The sequence below is a fragment of the Leucopleurus acutus genome (assembly GCF_964270905.1).
Source record: "Leucopleurus acutus genome assembly, chromosome: 7".
NCBI lineage: Eukaryota > Metazoa > Chordata > Mammalia > Artiodactyla > Delphinidae > Leucopleurus > Leucopleurus acutus.
In genome coordinates, this window is record NC_139150.1 from 2,193,123 (window position 1) to 2,208,147 (window position 15,025).

Below are 15,025 nucleotides of genomic sequence, written 5' to 3' on the forward strand. Positions count from 1 at the left end.
CTCTTCCCCTTCCGCCTTGTTTTCCCACGCTTCACCTCGCTTCCCCTCAGAAATGTGCCCAATTTCCTGTTTGCAAGCTCTTCAGACATCCAGAAAGCTCTGGTGGAAAGATAATCTCCTTCTGAAAAAACAGGTGTCCACAGCATCTTTAACCAGGGTCACACAGAGAGTGGCGGGGACACCTCACCGTCACCCCGAAGGACTGCCGGACAAATCCACCCTTCCATGCACTGAGCACCTGGCTAGAGATGCTGGGCCCTGGCAGGTGCTAAGATACAGTGTGAACCAGGAGTAGCCCCTGCTCTGTGGGGTCACAGCCACAGGCCGGGGAAGATCCCGCTCAGTGCGAGAAGCCAGATCGAAGTGCTGGGCCACCTGGTGGGCTTCCTGGAGGAGGTGTCCTCAGAAAATCATCTGGAGGGCCAAGCACGTCCAGATGGGTGTGAAAGAAGGGCTCCAGAGAGGGGACAGCGGGAACCAAGATGGGGGCTCCGAGCCATTTCTTTCAGTGACTCTCCAGGGAGCCCCGGGCATCATCAGAGCTGGCAGGCAGCAATTCCGAGGGCCGCTGGGTGACCTGTGGGGCCCAGTGCAAAACGGGGAGCCCCTTGTTCACCAAGCAGGACAAAACTTTCTCATTCCTCCAAGGGCCTCTCCCGAACAATAGGAGTGTTTTTATTTGCTGTTAATGTCGTGCTCCTTTGGGCATGGGGAGCTTGTGGAGTGAGTGCCTGGGACCCCACCGGAGACTCCCAGAGGGCAGAGGGCAGTCCTGAGAGGTGCAGGGGGTAGGAGGTCCCCCAGCAGAAGTCTCTCCATCACTCCATCACCCCATCCGGTGTCGCTCCGAGAACACGAATTCGAAGATAACACGATTAAACCTTCAACACGGTGATGGCAGAGCCTGGACCCCAGGCATGGCCTCTTCTGAGCCTGGGCTGCTCTTCCGGTCACCCACTGTGCTGCTGGTTAGAAGCTTCTTAGGTACTCTGGGTTCTGCCGTCCAGGCCTGGCTGCGACCCCGTGAGGCGGGTCCCGAGGGCATCTAAGGCCCCGCCAGGAGGCCCAGCCTGACCGGTTCTCCAGAACTGACAGTGGCTCTGCGCTTGGCACTTGACGAGGTCTTCGGAGGCACCCCCTGCCTGTGCCTGATTCTTTATCACCAGTCACCCCCCGCAATTCCTAGGGTCTTCAGGGGCCCCGGGGCCTTCCCTGACCCCTGACGTCTCCCTCCAAAACCCCCAGACCACCAGTGGACCAAGCAGTGGTCACAGCTCCCTGCGGCTCTGGAGTCTGGGGGCTCGCTGGAGTCCTTCGGGGTGGGGGAGCCCCGGCCGGCTTCTGGAGGTAGAGGGTGGGGTGAGGGTGGACGTGTGGCCCTCCCAGGTCACACACCTGCTAGAGGTCCCAGAGCTGGGGGTGGCTGCCCGCCTCCCAGGCACTGTCCCGTTGAGCTAAGGGAATGTGCTGGGGTGTTTGCGTCAGCTGGCTGTAGGGTCCCTCCCAAGGGAAACCGTTAGTCACCCTGGTGCTGGCTGGACGTGGATCCAGCGATGCCCGGAGAGCTCGGGAGCGTGCCCGGGGATCAGAGCCCTGGCGCCTGGGGGGCGGGGCAGGGGTGGGGGCAGAGGCCCCAGAGAGCGAGTGATCAGCGGTGTGTCTGTGAGGGGTCGGTGAGTGTGTGCGCCTGTGTGTGCACTAGCGTGTGCCCCTGTGTGTGCCTATGAGGTTGTGTGCGTGCGTGCGTGCGTGTGCGCACGTGCACCAGTGCCGCGTGCCGGGTTCCATCGTGTCTGCGCTTCAGCATGCTGACCCCAGGGGGCAGCGTGGACCTGGGTTTGAGTCTTGATTCCTCCCAACCACCCAGGGGCCCCAGGGGGAAAATGAGATGGAGGAGACCTGCCTCCCAGAGGGTCTGGGGAGGATGAACGTGATACAAGGACCTGCCAGATGGAGAGGATGTGCTCAGTAAGGACGCTGGGGTCCCTGATGTGCCGCCCCCAGACGTGCGACCCCGGGCACCACCCAGTGGTCTTGGGGCCTTAGTTCCTCCGTCTGTAAAATGGGGAGAGCAGAGATGCTGACCTCCTAGCTCTCAGCACAGAGGGAGAACTCGGTGCAGGGCAGCAGGCCTTGTTGGTTTCAGGATCGTCTCTGGTTGCTCTCCTCCCCGACCATTCCTGTTGGTGGCAGAATCTTCCCAGGGGTGGAATGATTCTCAGTCGCCCAGGGAGGCAACTGGAGGAGCTCACCACAGTTCCTTCCGGCAGGGAGGGTGCAGGGAGGGGGAGGGCTTTCCAGGCGCCACTGAGAGCCATCTGCAGCGCAGAGGCAGGGGGATGGATGAAATGGCTCAGGGCCGCCCCACTTCCACCCCCACCGCGCGGAGGTGCCGGGAGGGTGGGCTCCAGGGAGCCTGGTGTGCGGGGCGGGCGCCTGGCGTGGTTTCCGGGGCAACTTGCAATGTCTGGGGTCCTCCCTGGGTGCCTGGGGGCCGAAGTGCGTGCCGCTGGCTCCGTGCTCTGCTCCACGCTCTGACTCAGCAGGAACACAGGCTGGAGCCCCACGCCGGCCTGCCAGGGGCTGCCCAGCTGGCCCGCGCCCAGCCAGGCCGCTGTGCCCTGCCAAGCTGGTGCTGAACATCTGCAGAGTTCCGCGCGCCTCCCCCCGACCGGCTCTGGCCGTCCTCGCCGTCTGGCCCGCAGGCTGTGGGCACTTCTGTCCCTTCCCCGGAACCCTCAGCTGAGCCTTGCTGCGTCTCCCTCAGTCCCTCCGCCTGCTCAGGCCTCCGTTTCTCAGGAGAATCTCTCCAAGGCTGGCTGGATGACCTCAGAGCATGGTGTCCCCTCTCGACCTCAGTCTTTCCGTCCGTAAAACGGAGCTATTGGATTGGATGCCTCATACACCCCAGACTCCGTTCTGGGGAGTGGCAGAGACTGGGCCCCCTCTGGAAGCAGAAATCCGACGGACCAAGCCTGGGGCTCGGCTTTGCCGCCGCCAGCCTCCCCTGTGCCCCCGGGCCAGTGGGCACTCCGTCTGGACACCCGGACACGCAGTCCCGTGTCTGGACCTGGGAAGGCGGCCTCCCTGCTCGTGGCCGCGGCAGCAGGCAGCAGGCGGCTGGGCCGGCCTGGCCGGGCTCCGGAGGCGCGGAGCGGGTTAAGTGTGCGCCAGGCCGCCGGCGGGCGGCGGGGGTGGGGTGGGGTGGGGGGGAGCAGCCCGGTGGGAAGTGTGAGTTCCTCCCCGTCTGCCTGACAGCTATAAAGGCCGCGCCGCGGAGCTGCCACTGGGCTGCGCGCCTCCCGGGAACCCCCTCTCGCGGGTGCTCTTTGAAGTGGAGGAGGGAGGCGGCGAGAGGGAGGAGAAGGAAGGGAGAGAGGCCCAGCCCGCAGCCCTCTGCGCCCCGAGGCTCCCCCGCACCACGCACCTGGCGCCGCCTGCCCGCAGCAGAGGCTCGGCCCCTTTCGTCCGAGGACAACCTGCTGACCCCCGGCCAGGTAGGCCTCCTCCCCGCCGCCCCGCTTCCCACCGCAGCCCTGCCAGGGCACGAGATGCAGCCCCAAGTGCATGCATGGCATCCCCGGGCCCCTCGGGGGAGCCGTTATGTAACAGGAGCAGGGCTGGTGGGGAGGGGTCCAGACCCTCCGAGCGTGGGCGCGGGGGGCCCCTCAGCTCCTAGCCTACCGCGCCTGAAGCCCTTGTTTGCACGGCAAGTCTCTCCCGCCGGCCGGTGGCTGTTTTTGGACCCCAGGGAGGGATGGGTCCCGCGTGAGCCGGGCCTGGCCTGCAGCCAGCGGTGTCTGGGAGCCTTAATGAAAACCAAGTGTGCAGCCGCTCAGCACCTGTCTTCAGCCTGCAGGCAGGAGCCGGGGCACAGACTAGCCAATGGGACGCCGAGGGGCCTCTGTGCCTGCGGGAGGCTGGGGGTGTAGATGCAGGCCTGCGGGGGAGGGGCGGCAGCCGGCTGGAGCGGTGGCGGGCCGGCGGCCGGGAGGTGCGGATCTCAAGGGCTCTGGCTCCAGGCTCTGGGGTGTACTGCCGCCTCGCCTGGGGCAGACAGAGGGCAGAGACATTCTTGGGGTGTGAGGGTGTCATTGGCGTAACTCTTGAAAATTTGCAGGTGCTTGAGCTGTGCGGAAACGAGGGTTTGAAGGAGGAGAGAAGGGGGCAGATGTGGATTTAGTTTCAGGGCTGGCAGGCGTGGGGAGGGGGGCTCTCCTGCCTACTCTCCCTGGAATTAGTCCCTGAGTTTGCTCTGGGGGCTGGGGGCTGGTCGGCCACCTGGCTGTGTTGCTTCGGGCAAGTTGGCTCCCCTCTCTGGTTCCAGGCTCTAGGGGGTGGGCTTGATGGCTTCGGAAACTCCTCCAACCCTCTGGCAAGTCACACTCGGGACCTGAGACAAACCCTGGACAGAGGCCGCTGTAGGCCCCACTCCCCCGTCTCAGGGACAGATAGGGGAGGCTGGGGGCCCGGGAGGCTGCAGGCTCCCCTTGATCTGACCCCTGGCTCGGAGGCCCAGTAGTGTTCTGGGCTGAGGGTGCTGACTTCTTGGGAGACAGCCCCGTGGTCCTAGGCCACCCTCGCTCCAGCACTCCGGAGGCACAAGCTGTGTGTCTTCTCTTGGGAAGGAGGGGGTGCAGACGCCTGGGCTCTGCCCAGCGTGGGGTCCCTCAGGGCAGGGGGAAGCTGTGTCCAGGGAGGGAGAGGGCCTGGCAGAGTCTGTGGTGTCCACGGCCCCCTCCAGCAGCTCCATGCAGCCGACGGGAAGGATCGTTCTCCCACGTGGCCAGCAAGTGCTGAACAGATAAAAATCCCAAGGTGCTCTTGGTCGGGTCCACCGGCCGAGGCAATGGATCGACCCTCAGCTCCTTCGTCCAATGGATGCAGCCGGGGCCTATAGGTGTCCCTGGGTTTCTCTCCAGGCGTTCTCCAGGCAGCTCAGTTATTCAGAGGCAAAGCATGGCCCATGTCCCCAGATGCCCTCAGATCAGGTGGTACGGGTGTAGCGTGCACACCACCACCCTAGTGTCTCAAGCCCGTGCAGGCATCTCTAATCGTTCATCGAGCCCTCCCAACAGGGCCACCAGACCGCCACTACCAGCCAATCCCAGATAACCTCAGGCCTCAGCACTGGGTGGGCTCCAGGAGCTTTTCCCCCAAGCGGACTCCAGCCAGCTGCAGGAGGAGCTGGACCTGGCCTGGCAGTGACTGTGCCCTTGCTTCCTAGGATGGATGGCAGATGGCAGCCTTCACGCTGGGCCTGGTCCCTGCTGGCTGTGGCACTTGTGGCTGGGGGTGCATCGTCCACAGGGGCCGTGGTGAGTGGGGAGCACGACCCTTCGCCCAGGTGGGCTGACGCTGAGGGCTGGGCGGCAGACATGGGGCAGGGGTCCGGGGGTCCTGGAGTGCCTTCCCAGATCCCCTCCCGCTCCCGGGAACGTGCCTTACAAGCCAGTGAGGCCAGCCCCTGAGTGCGGGGCTCCGGCCGCTCCAGAGTCCTTGCTGATTCGGCAGGACAGGGGCTGATGGCTCACCTTCTGAGAGAAGCCCCGGAGTGTGGCGTGTAGACGGGCGGGTTTGGGTCCCGCAGAACCCAGGCTGCTCGGGGAAAAGAAAGGATGGCTAGGTTCAGTCTCAGGATCCCGCCAAGCTCCCAGGATGTTCCAGATCCCCAGATGGGGCAGGACCCGAGGCCCACAGCTCCCTGGGAGGCCCCCCAGAGACCGCCCTGGAGATCCGAGCCTAGGCTTCGAGCAACCCACCCAGGGGGCTGTGTCCTCCTGTCCAGGGCACGGGGACGGCAGGCCCGTCCGGCCAGGTGCTCCAGCCTCCTTCTAACTGTCGTGGGGCCTCTCACCCAGGACAACAGCCCAACATCCAACAGCCTGGAGGCGGGCACCGATGCCACCGCCTACTGGTGGGGAGAGTGGACCAAGTGGACAGCGTGTTCCCGCAGCTGCGGGGCTGGGGTGACGTCCCAGGAGCGGCACTGCCTGCAGCAGAGGTGCGGGGCTTGAGCACGTGGCCCTGAGGGGCTGGCGTGAAAGTGGGGCCGCCTGCACGGGAAAGGGAGGCCTGGGAGGTGGGGGGGTCTCGGGCTGGGAGAGGGGTCTTCAGGTTGAGGCTGCACAGGCCAGGTGAGGAAGTCAGTCTTTTCATTGGCCTCCGTTGGGGACGTGGCTTCTGTTGGGTCCCAGGCAACAGCGTCCTGGGGTTCGTCCTGCTCCCTTTCCAGGGCTCTTTCAGTGAGGGGTCAGGCCCACCCGGGGTTTCTCTTCTGAAGACCTGAGTTGAATAAACATGGGGAAAGCATAAGGTGCAGTGGTTACTGTTGGCCAGACCTGGGTTCAAATCTTGCCTCGGCCACTTCCTAGCTGTGTGACCTTGGGCAAGTCACTTAACCTCTCTGAGCGTCCGTTTCCTCATTTGTGGCGTGGAGATTATGCTCGAGTCCACCTGACATTTCTGAGAATACAAGAGACAGTGTGTGTGTATGCACTGCAGCACAGGGCCCATACATGGGAAATGTTGTTATTTTATTACTAACTCTGTGTCCTAAGGCCCTCTGCTGTGTGCTGGGGACAGAGAGGTGAATTGGATCTCACCCCTCCCCCTGAAGAAGGGGCTAAGAAACACCCTCAAACTACCTGAATACCTGTGACGTGAGAGGGCTCTGGTGCAGCAGCGGGGCTTGAGTGGGGAGGAAGGAGGCCTCAGTCAGAGGAATCAGAGCAGGCTCGGGGGCAGCGTGGTGGAGGAGTAGCCCAGAGGCCGCCCAGGAGCAGAAGCAGGGTCAGGGCTGCAGCCCGTGTCCTCCCGCCAGGAGGACGTCTGTCATGGGCACTGGGAACCGGACCTGCACGGGCACGTCCAAGAGGTACCAGCTCTGCAGAGTACAGGTGAGGCTCCGCCAGCCGGGACCCCCTCCCCCATCCCCCTTCTCTGGCAGGTCTCAGGGCAGCTTCCCGGTGGCCCTGGGCCCTCTGGACACTCTGTCCAGGGCCTGCCACTTACACCCTGTTGAAGAGAAGGGTGGTGAGGGCCTCCGGGCTCAGGATCCCCCCTTCCGGCATCAAATCAAATTTGTGGTGCCCACCACGGGCTGCGGGCACCCGAGGGGAAAAGGACCCACTTCTGCTGGCGGAACTCCAGCACGACCTCAAGGTCTGGGGTCTAGGGGCGCACGCGGCCCCTGCGCTCAGCGTGAAGCCTGCTCGTGGGTCTCCCCGGGGGACTGGGGTCACCGGCCTCCCCCCTGTGCGCCCGCCTCTGCTCTCTGCGCCCTCAGCAGCGAAACCTCTGTCAGTCGCGTGCTGCACCGAGGTGGCCGGGTCTGGGCAGGAGGTGCTGACTCTGGCTCACCCTCCGGTCACCTCTCGATGGGGCCAAAGCCAGTCTGAACCGGACCCCCTGGACGGGGGGCGGGGCAGAGAGATGATGCTGTGCGTGTCCCCATGTCCCTGCGTCCACGTGTCTGTGTGGGCACACGGGGGGAGTCAGGGGCTGGAGGGAGGCGAGTGGCCATGACCTCTGTGCTGGCCTCCCTGGTCAGCTGCCCTCCTGACGTGAGCTCCGGAGGGAGCCCTGACCCAGTTCGGCTTCTGGCCGCGGCGTGAGCAGCTGGGCCCCGCACAGGCCCCTCCCCTCTGCCCCACGGGCCCCTCTTCTGCGAAGTCAGGCCCACGCAGTCAGTGCCCGTGTCCCAGGCACTGTGGCTAGGGCTGCGGACACGCAGATGGGCTCCTGCCCGAGGACGCGGGGCGTGTGGGGACCCCGCGTGAGCACCGCCGAGGCCGGTGTCCCTGCCGCTCCATGTGCGGCCGGGGAGAAGGCCGGGCGGTGGGGCTGAAAGCATCCAGCCCAGAGCACGGGGAGGGCCAGCACACGTGGGTGCTGGAGGCTTGGTCCTCCCTCCCTCCTTCCAGAGAGCCCGGGAGACGGAGAGCACGGAGGAGAGCCACTTCCTGCTCTGCCTGGACAAAAATGCTTTTGTCGGGCCGAGTCCCTCCCAGAGCCTCCCGCCCTGTCTTCCCGCTTCCCAGGAGTGTCCGCCGGACGGGAGGAGCTTCCGCGAGGAGCAGTGCATCTCCTTCAACTCCCGTGTGTACAACGGGCGGACGCACCAGTGGAAGCCGCTCTATCCTGGTACCGTGGCCCTGGGCCACCCAGCAGGGAACTCTCTGGCAGGATCTATACCTGAGGGCCACTTCCTGGGGCCTGTGGGAGGGAATGTCCTCGTCCAGTGGGTAGGCAGGTGGGGAAACAGGCCCAGAGGTGGCGGGGGGTGGGTCTCGTCCAAGGTCATAAGAAGTTCAGGCGGCAGTGTAAATGACTTGGCCTCTCCCGCTCACCGGGTAAGTGCAGGGTCCCCAGGACCGGCAGCCCAGGGCCATCAAGTCGGCTCAGACCTCCTGCAGAGGGGACACTGCCCCCCACTCACAGGGCGGCAGAGGCTGGACTTCCAGAGCCTGGGCTGGGCCAGATCACCTGCATCTTGGTCCGTTTCTGCCACTGAGACCCCAGGCAAGTTCTTTCCATTCTCCAGGCCTCCGTTTCCCCATCTGTGCCATGAAAGAAGGGCCGTCTCAGTGCGGGGGAGGGGAGGTCCCTGACCCTGGCCCCCGCCAGCCGCCCTGAGACCCTGTCTCCCCCATCAGATGACTATGTGCACATCTCCAGCAAGCCGTGCGACCTGCACTGCACCACCGTGGACGGCCAGCGCCAACTCATGGTCCCCGCCCGCGACGGCACGTCCTGCAAGCTTGCCGACCTGCGAGGGGTCTGCGTGTCTGGAAAATGTGAGGTTGTTCAACATTGTAGCAGAAGTACCACCAGTCTCCTTGCGCCGGCCGCCCACCTGTCCACCCAGGCAGTGGCGGCCCCGGGGCCCGGGCCTCAGCGCCCTCCCAGCAGCCTCTCCACCTCCCTTCCTGCAGCCCATCGGCTGTGACGGGGTGCTCTTCTCCACCCACACGCTGGACAAGTGTGGCGTCTGCCAGGGGGACGGAAGCAGCTGCACCCACGTGACAGGCAACTACCGCAAGGGGAACACCCACCTGGGTAAGAGCCCCTGCCGCTCTGGGTCCAGGGCCCGTGGGATCCTGCCACCGGCTGCTAAGTGACTGTGCAGGGTCCTTCCCCTCCTGGGCCCCCAGGTCCTCCACCCAGGCCCAGCAGGGCTGGCCAGTGGCTCTGTAAGGCCCCCATTGGCTACAGGAAGAGCAGCAGCTCTGTGTTGAGTACCTGCTGGATACCAGGTGCCGCCGTGCTCACGGGGATTGGGGACCACATCTGACCCAAGCGCAGCCTTCAGGGAGATGTTAATACCATCCTTAAAAGGGGGAAACTGAGGCACGCGTTCCGTCCTCACCGCTGATATGAGATTGAGGTCTGGGCGCACAGATTCTGGGGCCTAAGCTCTCAAACCCTAGTTTCAAGGGCTGAAGGGGTGCCCAGGCTCCCGCCAGCTCCGCGCCAGCCGCAGCACAGAGCCAGCCCTCCTGGGGGTTGGGGGAGGGGCGGGCAGGGGGTCTGTGCCTGTGACAGGACTTTGCACTTTTGGAAGGATATTGCTTCTAATACTCAGTCTTGAACTGAATACATTCCTGGGTCTCAGTTAATGCTTGTGGGATTAAACTGGGTTCTCACAGCCTCCAGACTGGGAAAGGGAGGGCAGCTTGAAACCCATTTGACAGATGGGGAAATTGAGGCCCAGGGTGGGAATTGCCGGCTCGAGGTCCCTCAGTGAGGCCAGGTGCGTCTGGACTAGAGCCAACCCCTCGAGAGCCCCCAAGGACCTGGCTGTCGGGACCCCCACGTGTCCCGGAGGTGGAGGGGACGGACAATTTCGGAGTTAGAGTTATAGGACTTGGACGAGAGACCCAGGGATGGGCATGCCGACTGAGGAGAGGCAGGGTGAGGACAGGAGGGGTGTCTTTAGCGGAAGCCCAGCCGGGCAGGGGTCTGAGTAAGGCCGGGCGAGCGCAGTGGGCAGAGGCCACTTTCTTCAGAGGCCTAGCCGTGGGAGGGGCGCGGGCAAAGACATCGCGCCTTTCCTCCCTTCCGTTCACAAACCTGCTTTTGGGACCTTCCGCCAGATGCTGGGGCGTCGAACTGGCAGAGGCAGGGTTCAGAGGGTGCGTCTCTTTCTGAGCGCCTCCTGGGTGCCAGGTGCGGCAGTCAGGTTCATGCCCGCGTGGAGCTCTCAGCTTGGGGGCCCGGGGCTGACCCTTACCCAAGCCCACCTATAACTCTACCAAGTGCACTGCATGGAGCCAAGTGCAGCACGGTTAACTCGCTCCCGGCTCTTGACTCCGGGTGGGGACTACCACTGTTGTCATTTTACAGATGTGGAAACAGAGAGGTTAAGAAACTGGGTTAAAGTCACACAGCCAGAAGAGGCAGAGGTGGGTGTGAACGCAGACAGCCTGCTTCCGGGTCTGTGGTCCTAAGCGGTGACCCACATGCTCCCCTGGTAGATGTGTGCGAGGTAGCTGTGGTGAAGAATCTCGGAGCTGGGCGCTCATTTAAAAACGAACACATATAAACCTTCATTTAAGTAAATGATATTTAAGCAGAGTCATCATTTCCCGATCGTTTTACCTCTGTAACTCTTGTGTCTGTCAGCTGGAAATACTAGGGCAGCAGGTAAACGACTGTGTCCCTTTTCCCGACTCTGCGCCCAGCGACACAAGCTGGCAGCTTGACATCGGCCACAGTGGGTGGAAGCGCTTGTCCTCCGGAAATCGGCCGATACTGCAGGTCACAGCTGCTCCTGTCCTCCTGCCAAGAGAGCCAGTGGTTAGGCGTTTAGGGGCTCCCCGCGGGCTGGAAGGACCAGCTCAGGGTCTTCAGGGGGCCGTAAATGGGGGCGGCCGGCAGGAGCGGCTCACCTGGCAGGCGGGCCCACGTGCCCCTCGGGTGACTTGGGCATCGACCCCAGCAAACCTGACTCGAGAAGCCCCTCACCACCCTCTCCCAGACGGCTTTTCACTCTGAGGGCTTTAAAACAACCTCCCTTCTTCTCCCAGCAAACCCTCTACCACCTGCTGGCAGCACGGTCCCTTCCTCAGACCTCTGCCCCCCAAGACCCTTGGTCCCTTTGTGGGGGGCTCTGTGAGGGTCTCCGTGGCTGCCACCCCACCTGACTGGGGCCTTCGATGACAGGCCCTGAGCTGGGGCCTCATACTTTCTCATTTACACCTTTGAATGTAGCAAGCCTTTAAAATCAACGTGATGGTGTGACAACGTGGGTTTCTAAAATAGCACCGGTGATGACGTCCTCAGGGCCGGGCTCTGTGCTGCCCAGAATCTCCTCCGTCATCTAGAGTGGGGGCCGTCATCCCTGTACAGGCGAGAAAACTGAGGCCCAAGTGCCGCAGCAGCCTTCTCAGGGTCACCTTGGTGGTAGTGGCAGAGCAGGACCCATGTGTGTTGACTCCAGCAGACTTATGGTCCCTGTGGCCTGTGGCGTGCCTCAGAGGAACAGGGCAGGTACCAGGGAGCATCTCCCACAGCCTTGGTAGGAAAGCGTCTCAGAAGCGGGGAATGCTGGGGCCGTGCCGGAGCGGTGGGTCAGCTCTCCCGTGGCAGGGCGTGTTCCGCCAGGTCCTGGACTTGCCTCTTGGGCCCCAGGTGCACAGCTCTGGCAGCGGGGAGGGGCTGCCCTTAGACGCTGCCCCTCACACGCCAGGAGTGCAGGAGAGTGGTGGCTGCCGTCCTGCAGTCGAGAGGCAGCAGCCACAGCCGGCCTGCCGCTCACCGTTGTTCCGTGTCCCCCAGGTTACTCTCTGGTGACCCACATCCCGGCCGGCGCCCGAGACATCCAGATTGTGGAGCGGAAGAAGTCTGCGGACGTCCTAGGTGTGTATGTGGGGCCTGGGTGGCGTCCCAGGGGCTTATGGTTTCGCATGGGGTGAAATGTGTGGGTTCTGTGTGGACAGGGGACACTTGACCCTGGGTCCCTTCTTGCAGGAGAGGGATGGCCCCAGAAGCCAGAGTTTGACCTGGGTGGGTGCATGTGTGTAGCATGTGGCGGCGGTGGTGGGGGTGTCGTAGGGAAGCTGACCTCACCCCCACGTGTGCAGAGGTGTTGCACTCAGAGCTGCTCAATAATGGAGGGGGTCATGACTCAGGTAGTGAGTTCCCCGTCCCTGGAGGGCAAGGCACAGGCAAAAGCTGGAGGCGCTGGCGGCGGCCTCTCTGCTCCCCCCGCTGCCCCCCCAGGTCCGAGGAGTGAGACTCTGGGGCTGAGAAGGTTGAGGCCGAGCGAGAAGGAGTAGGTGGCCGGTCTGAGGCCAAGGGTGACGAGAAGCAGGGGTGGGATTCAAACTCCCATCTGGGGCCCTCGAGTTGATGTTTCGGCCACTGGACTGTCTCTGGTGGGAAGCTGGCTTCAGGAGGGGTCCTTGAGGATTGTGGAGTCATTGGTATGGTGGCTGAGGCGGTGAGGCCCCACAGTGGTGACAATTTCTGGAAGGGCTCCCTGTGTAGTGGGAAGTTGGCGGGGCAATGCACCTTGTCTGCACCCCGGGGGAGCCCCTTCTGGCCGAGGAGGGCAGATACTGACATCTGTGAGCCGATCTGCGCAGGGCAGGTGGGGGACCCCGGGCAGGGCTCACCTCCCTCCCTCTCAGGCCAGCTTCTCGGGGGCCAGGGCTGGTGGGGCGCGACCACCCTTCTAAGGGGACGCTGGGGTGGAGGGTGGGTCTTTGCTAAAGGTCCTCAAGGTTGAACTCAGCACGGGCTCTCAGCCCTTCAGGCCCCGGGGCCCCAGTGCCTGGGGCCCTGAGCCCCAGCCCCCAGCCGGCCGGTCTGCACGCTCCAGGCCCCAGCCCCTGCGGCCCGAGCACGGGGGCCAGGCCTCTGCCAGGCCGGTTGCTCTGTGGCCCGCTGGGAGGGTGGTGAGGCCAGGAAACACCGTGTTCCCAGAGCTGGCTGCAAAGCCATCGTTCTTGAAACAGACGCGTGGAAATACCAAGGGCAGCCTCGGAGCACTGGGAAAGCCGCAGGAAGGAAGGTCGTTACTGTCAGGAAACAGGTTTGGACTCGGGCCGGGGATTTAACCCTGTGCACAGACCCGGCCCGTCCGTGTCCCCCTCGCCCAGCTCCCGCTCTTGTCCCCGTTAGTTTTCAGCGTCGCCACATGGAGGGTGTTTTTCCAGCAGACGCGTCCTCCTTGCTGCGTCTGCCTGATAATAAATTAACCGCCCGTCTCCTCCGCTTGGAGTTGCATCAGAAGCTTTGGAAGCTGGACTCTTCCCCACCTTCGGGCCAGTTCCTGGCACGGGCTCTAAAGAAACCCTCTGGAAGACACACTGTCCCCGAGGTGGAGCCCCGCCCCACGGCCCTGGGCCTCCCAGGGAGGGCCAGCCGTCCCGCCTCTGGACAGATGTCCCAGCCCGTTGCGGGGGGCCGCACGTGCGTTCCCGCTGTCTGGGCGTCATCGCGCTCCAGTTCTGGGAGTGGATGTCCTTCTGAAGTCCTTGCTTCCAAGTGTCCACCGGCACCCCGCCTCAGAGAGAGGCTGACTGGGAGCCACCCCGGGGGGAGTGGGCCGATGCGGCCCACGGTCAGCCGGGTCCCCCGGTCTGGGCGGCAGAATGTCATGCTCCCAGCGAGAGCATGGAACTGGTCAGTTTGGGGTCAGGTAGGGCCTGCTGGGGCCGCTGGGACAGGGCTGCAGTGCTGCTCGGCCTGGGCCCTGGTGGGGCCCGTGTCGGGGGAGGGGAAGCTGGGGGTGCCAAGTCAGCCCGGCTCACATGGGGAAGTCTACAGCAGAGCCAGGCAGGGTGGCCCGGCCCCAACCTGGCGGACACCTGCCGTCCAGCGTGTGTCTTGACCTGGCCGCTTGGTCCCTATGCTTTACCTCACCTCTCAGCCCCAGGCCCTTTGGGGGCGGCAGGAACGGCAGGACCAAGTGGGCCCTGGGCCAGCCACCCTCAGTCGTCCAGACAAGCCCTTGTTTATTTTAGGCTGATAGGAAGGAGGGCCCACATCTCCCTGGCCAGGGCCACATGCCGTGTGCAAACAGAGCGTCACACTCCCACGACGTGGAGTTTCCTGTCGTTGGGTGTTTGGGGAGGGTCACAGGGGTCCACAGGTTGGCCAGAGGCCCTGAGGGCGAGGTCCTGCCCCCACCCCATCCCCACTCTGGCCGCTCCGGCTCAGGTGACCAGGCAGCTGTGCCCTTTCAGCTCTTGCAGATGAAGCCGGCTACTACTTCTTCAATGGCAACTTCAAGGTGGACAGCCCCAAGAACTTCAACATCGCCGGCACCGTGGTCAAGTACCGGCGGCCCATGGACGTGTACGAGACGGGAATCGAGTACATCGTGGCGCAGGGGCCCACCAACCAGGGCCTGAACGTCATGGTGCGTGGGCCGCGGCTCCGGGGCTTCCCCGGAAGCCGGCAGCAGGCGGGGGGCTTCCGGGCCAGCGCCTCCACGCATCTCGGGGTGGGCCTTATTCCTTCAGTCCCTCGTTCACTCACTGAGTCACTCCCTCAACCCAGCCCTCACTCAGATTTTCATTCCTTCACTAGTCTCCCATTGACTCATTAATTCGTTTACCTGTTCACTTGTTCACCCAAGCACCTGCTGACTCACACTCTCACTTGTGTGACCCTCCTCTCCCCTCCCTCCCTCCCTCCTTCCTTCCTTCCTTCCCTCCGTTAGCACCCCTGGAGGATGTGCACAGCAGGAGGTTCTGTGCAGGGCATCAGGAACTGTGTGGGGAGATGAGGACAGAAGGCTGGATGGGGTACAGGGATGCAGGACCCACTCCCCACTCCACAGGTTGGAGTTCAAGCCCCCCATGGAGTTCCCTACCCTCAGCCCCATGGACACTGTGGCATTCCTGCCAGGTCCTTGATGCTGAGGGACCATGGCAGTGCTTGTCACGGCTGTCCCCCTGATGCTGTACCCAGGATGCTCATGGCTTCTGGGGGGAGTGCGTGGGGCGTGAGCAGAGGGCAAGAGAGTTTGGCTTGTTATGGCCAGCTTGCCGGGACTTTTCCCGTGGCTAGT

At 63.8% G+C, this 15,025-nt stretch overlaps 1 protein-coding gene across 1 annotated transcript in view; it reads left to right on the top strand.

Moving 5' to 3' along the window:
* The first annotated feature begins 3,365 nt into the window (after positions 1-3,365).
* ADAMTSL2 (ADAMTS like 2) overlaps positions 3,366-15,025 on the top strand; it is a 35,076-nt gene continuing 23,416 nt past the window's right edge. The window contains exons 1-9 of the mRNA XM_082842726.1: positions 3,366-3,497; positions 5,228-5,318; positions 5,862-6,004; positions 6,824-6,899; positions 8,043-8,145; positions 8,658-8,803; positions 8,937-9,060; positions 11,782-11,862; positions 14,196-14,371. Of these exons, the coding sequence (XP_082698852.1) occupies positions 5,229-5,318; positions 5,862-6,004; positions 6,824-6,899; positions 8,043-8,145; positions 8,658-8,803; positions 8,937-9,060; positions 11,782-11,862; positions 14,196-14,371 (939 nt within the window). The 5' untranslated portion in view covers positions 3,366-3,497; position 5,228. The remainder of the gene's footprint in view (positions 3,498-5,227; positions 5,319-5,861; positions 6,005-6,823; positions 6,900-8,042; positions 8,146-8,657; positions 8,804-8,936; positions 9,061-11,781; positions 11,863-14,195; positions 14,372-15,025) is intronic.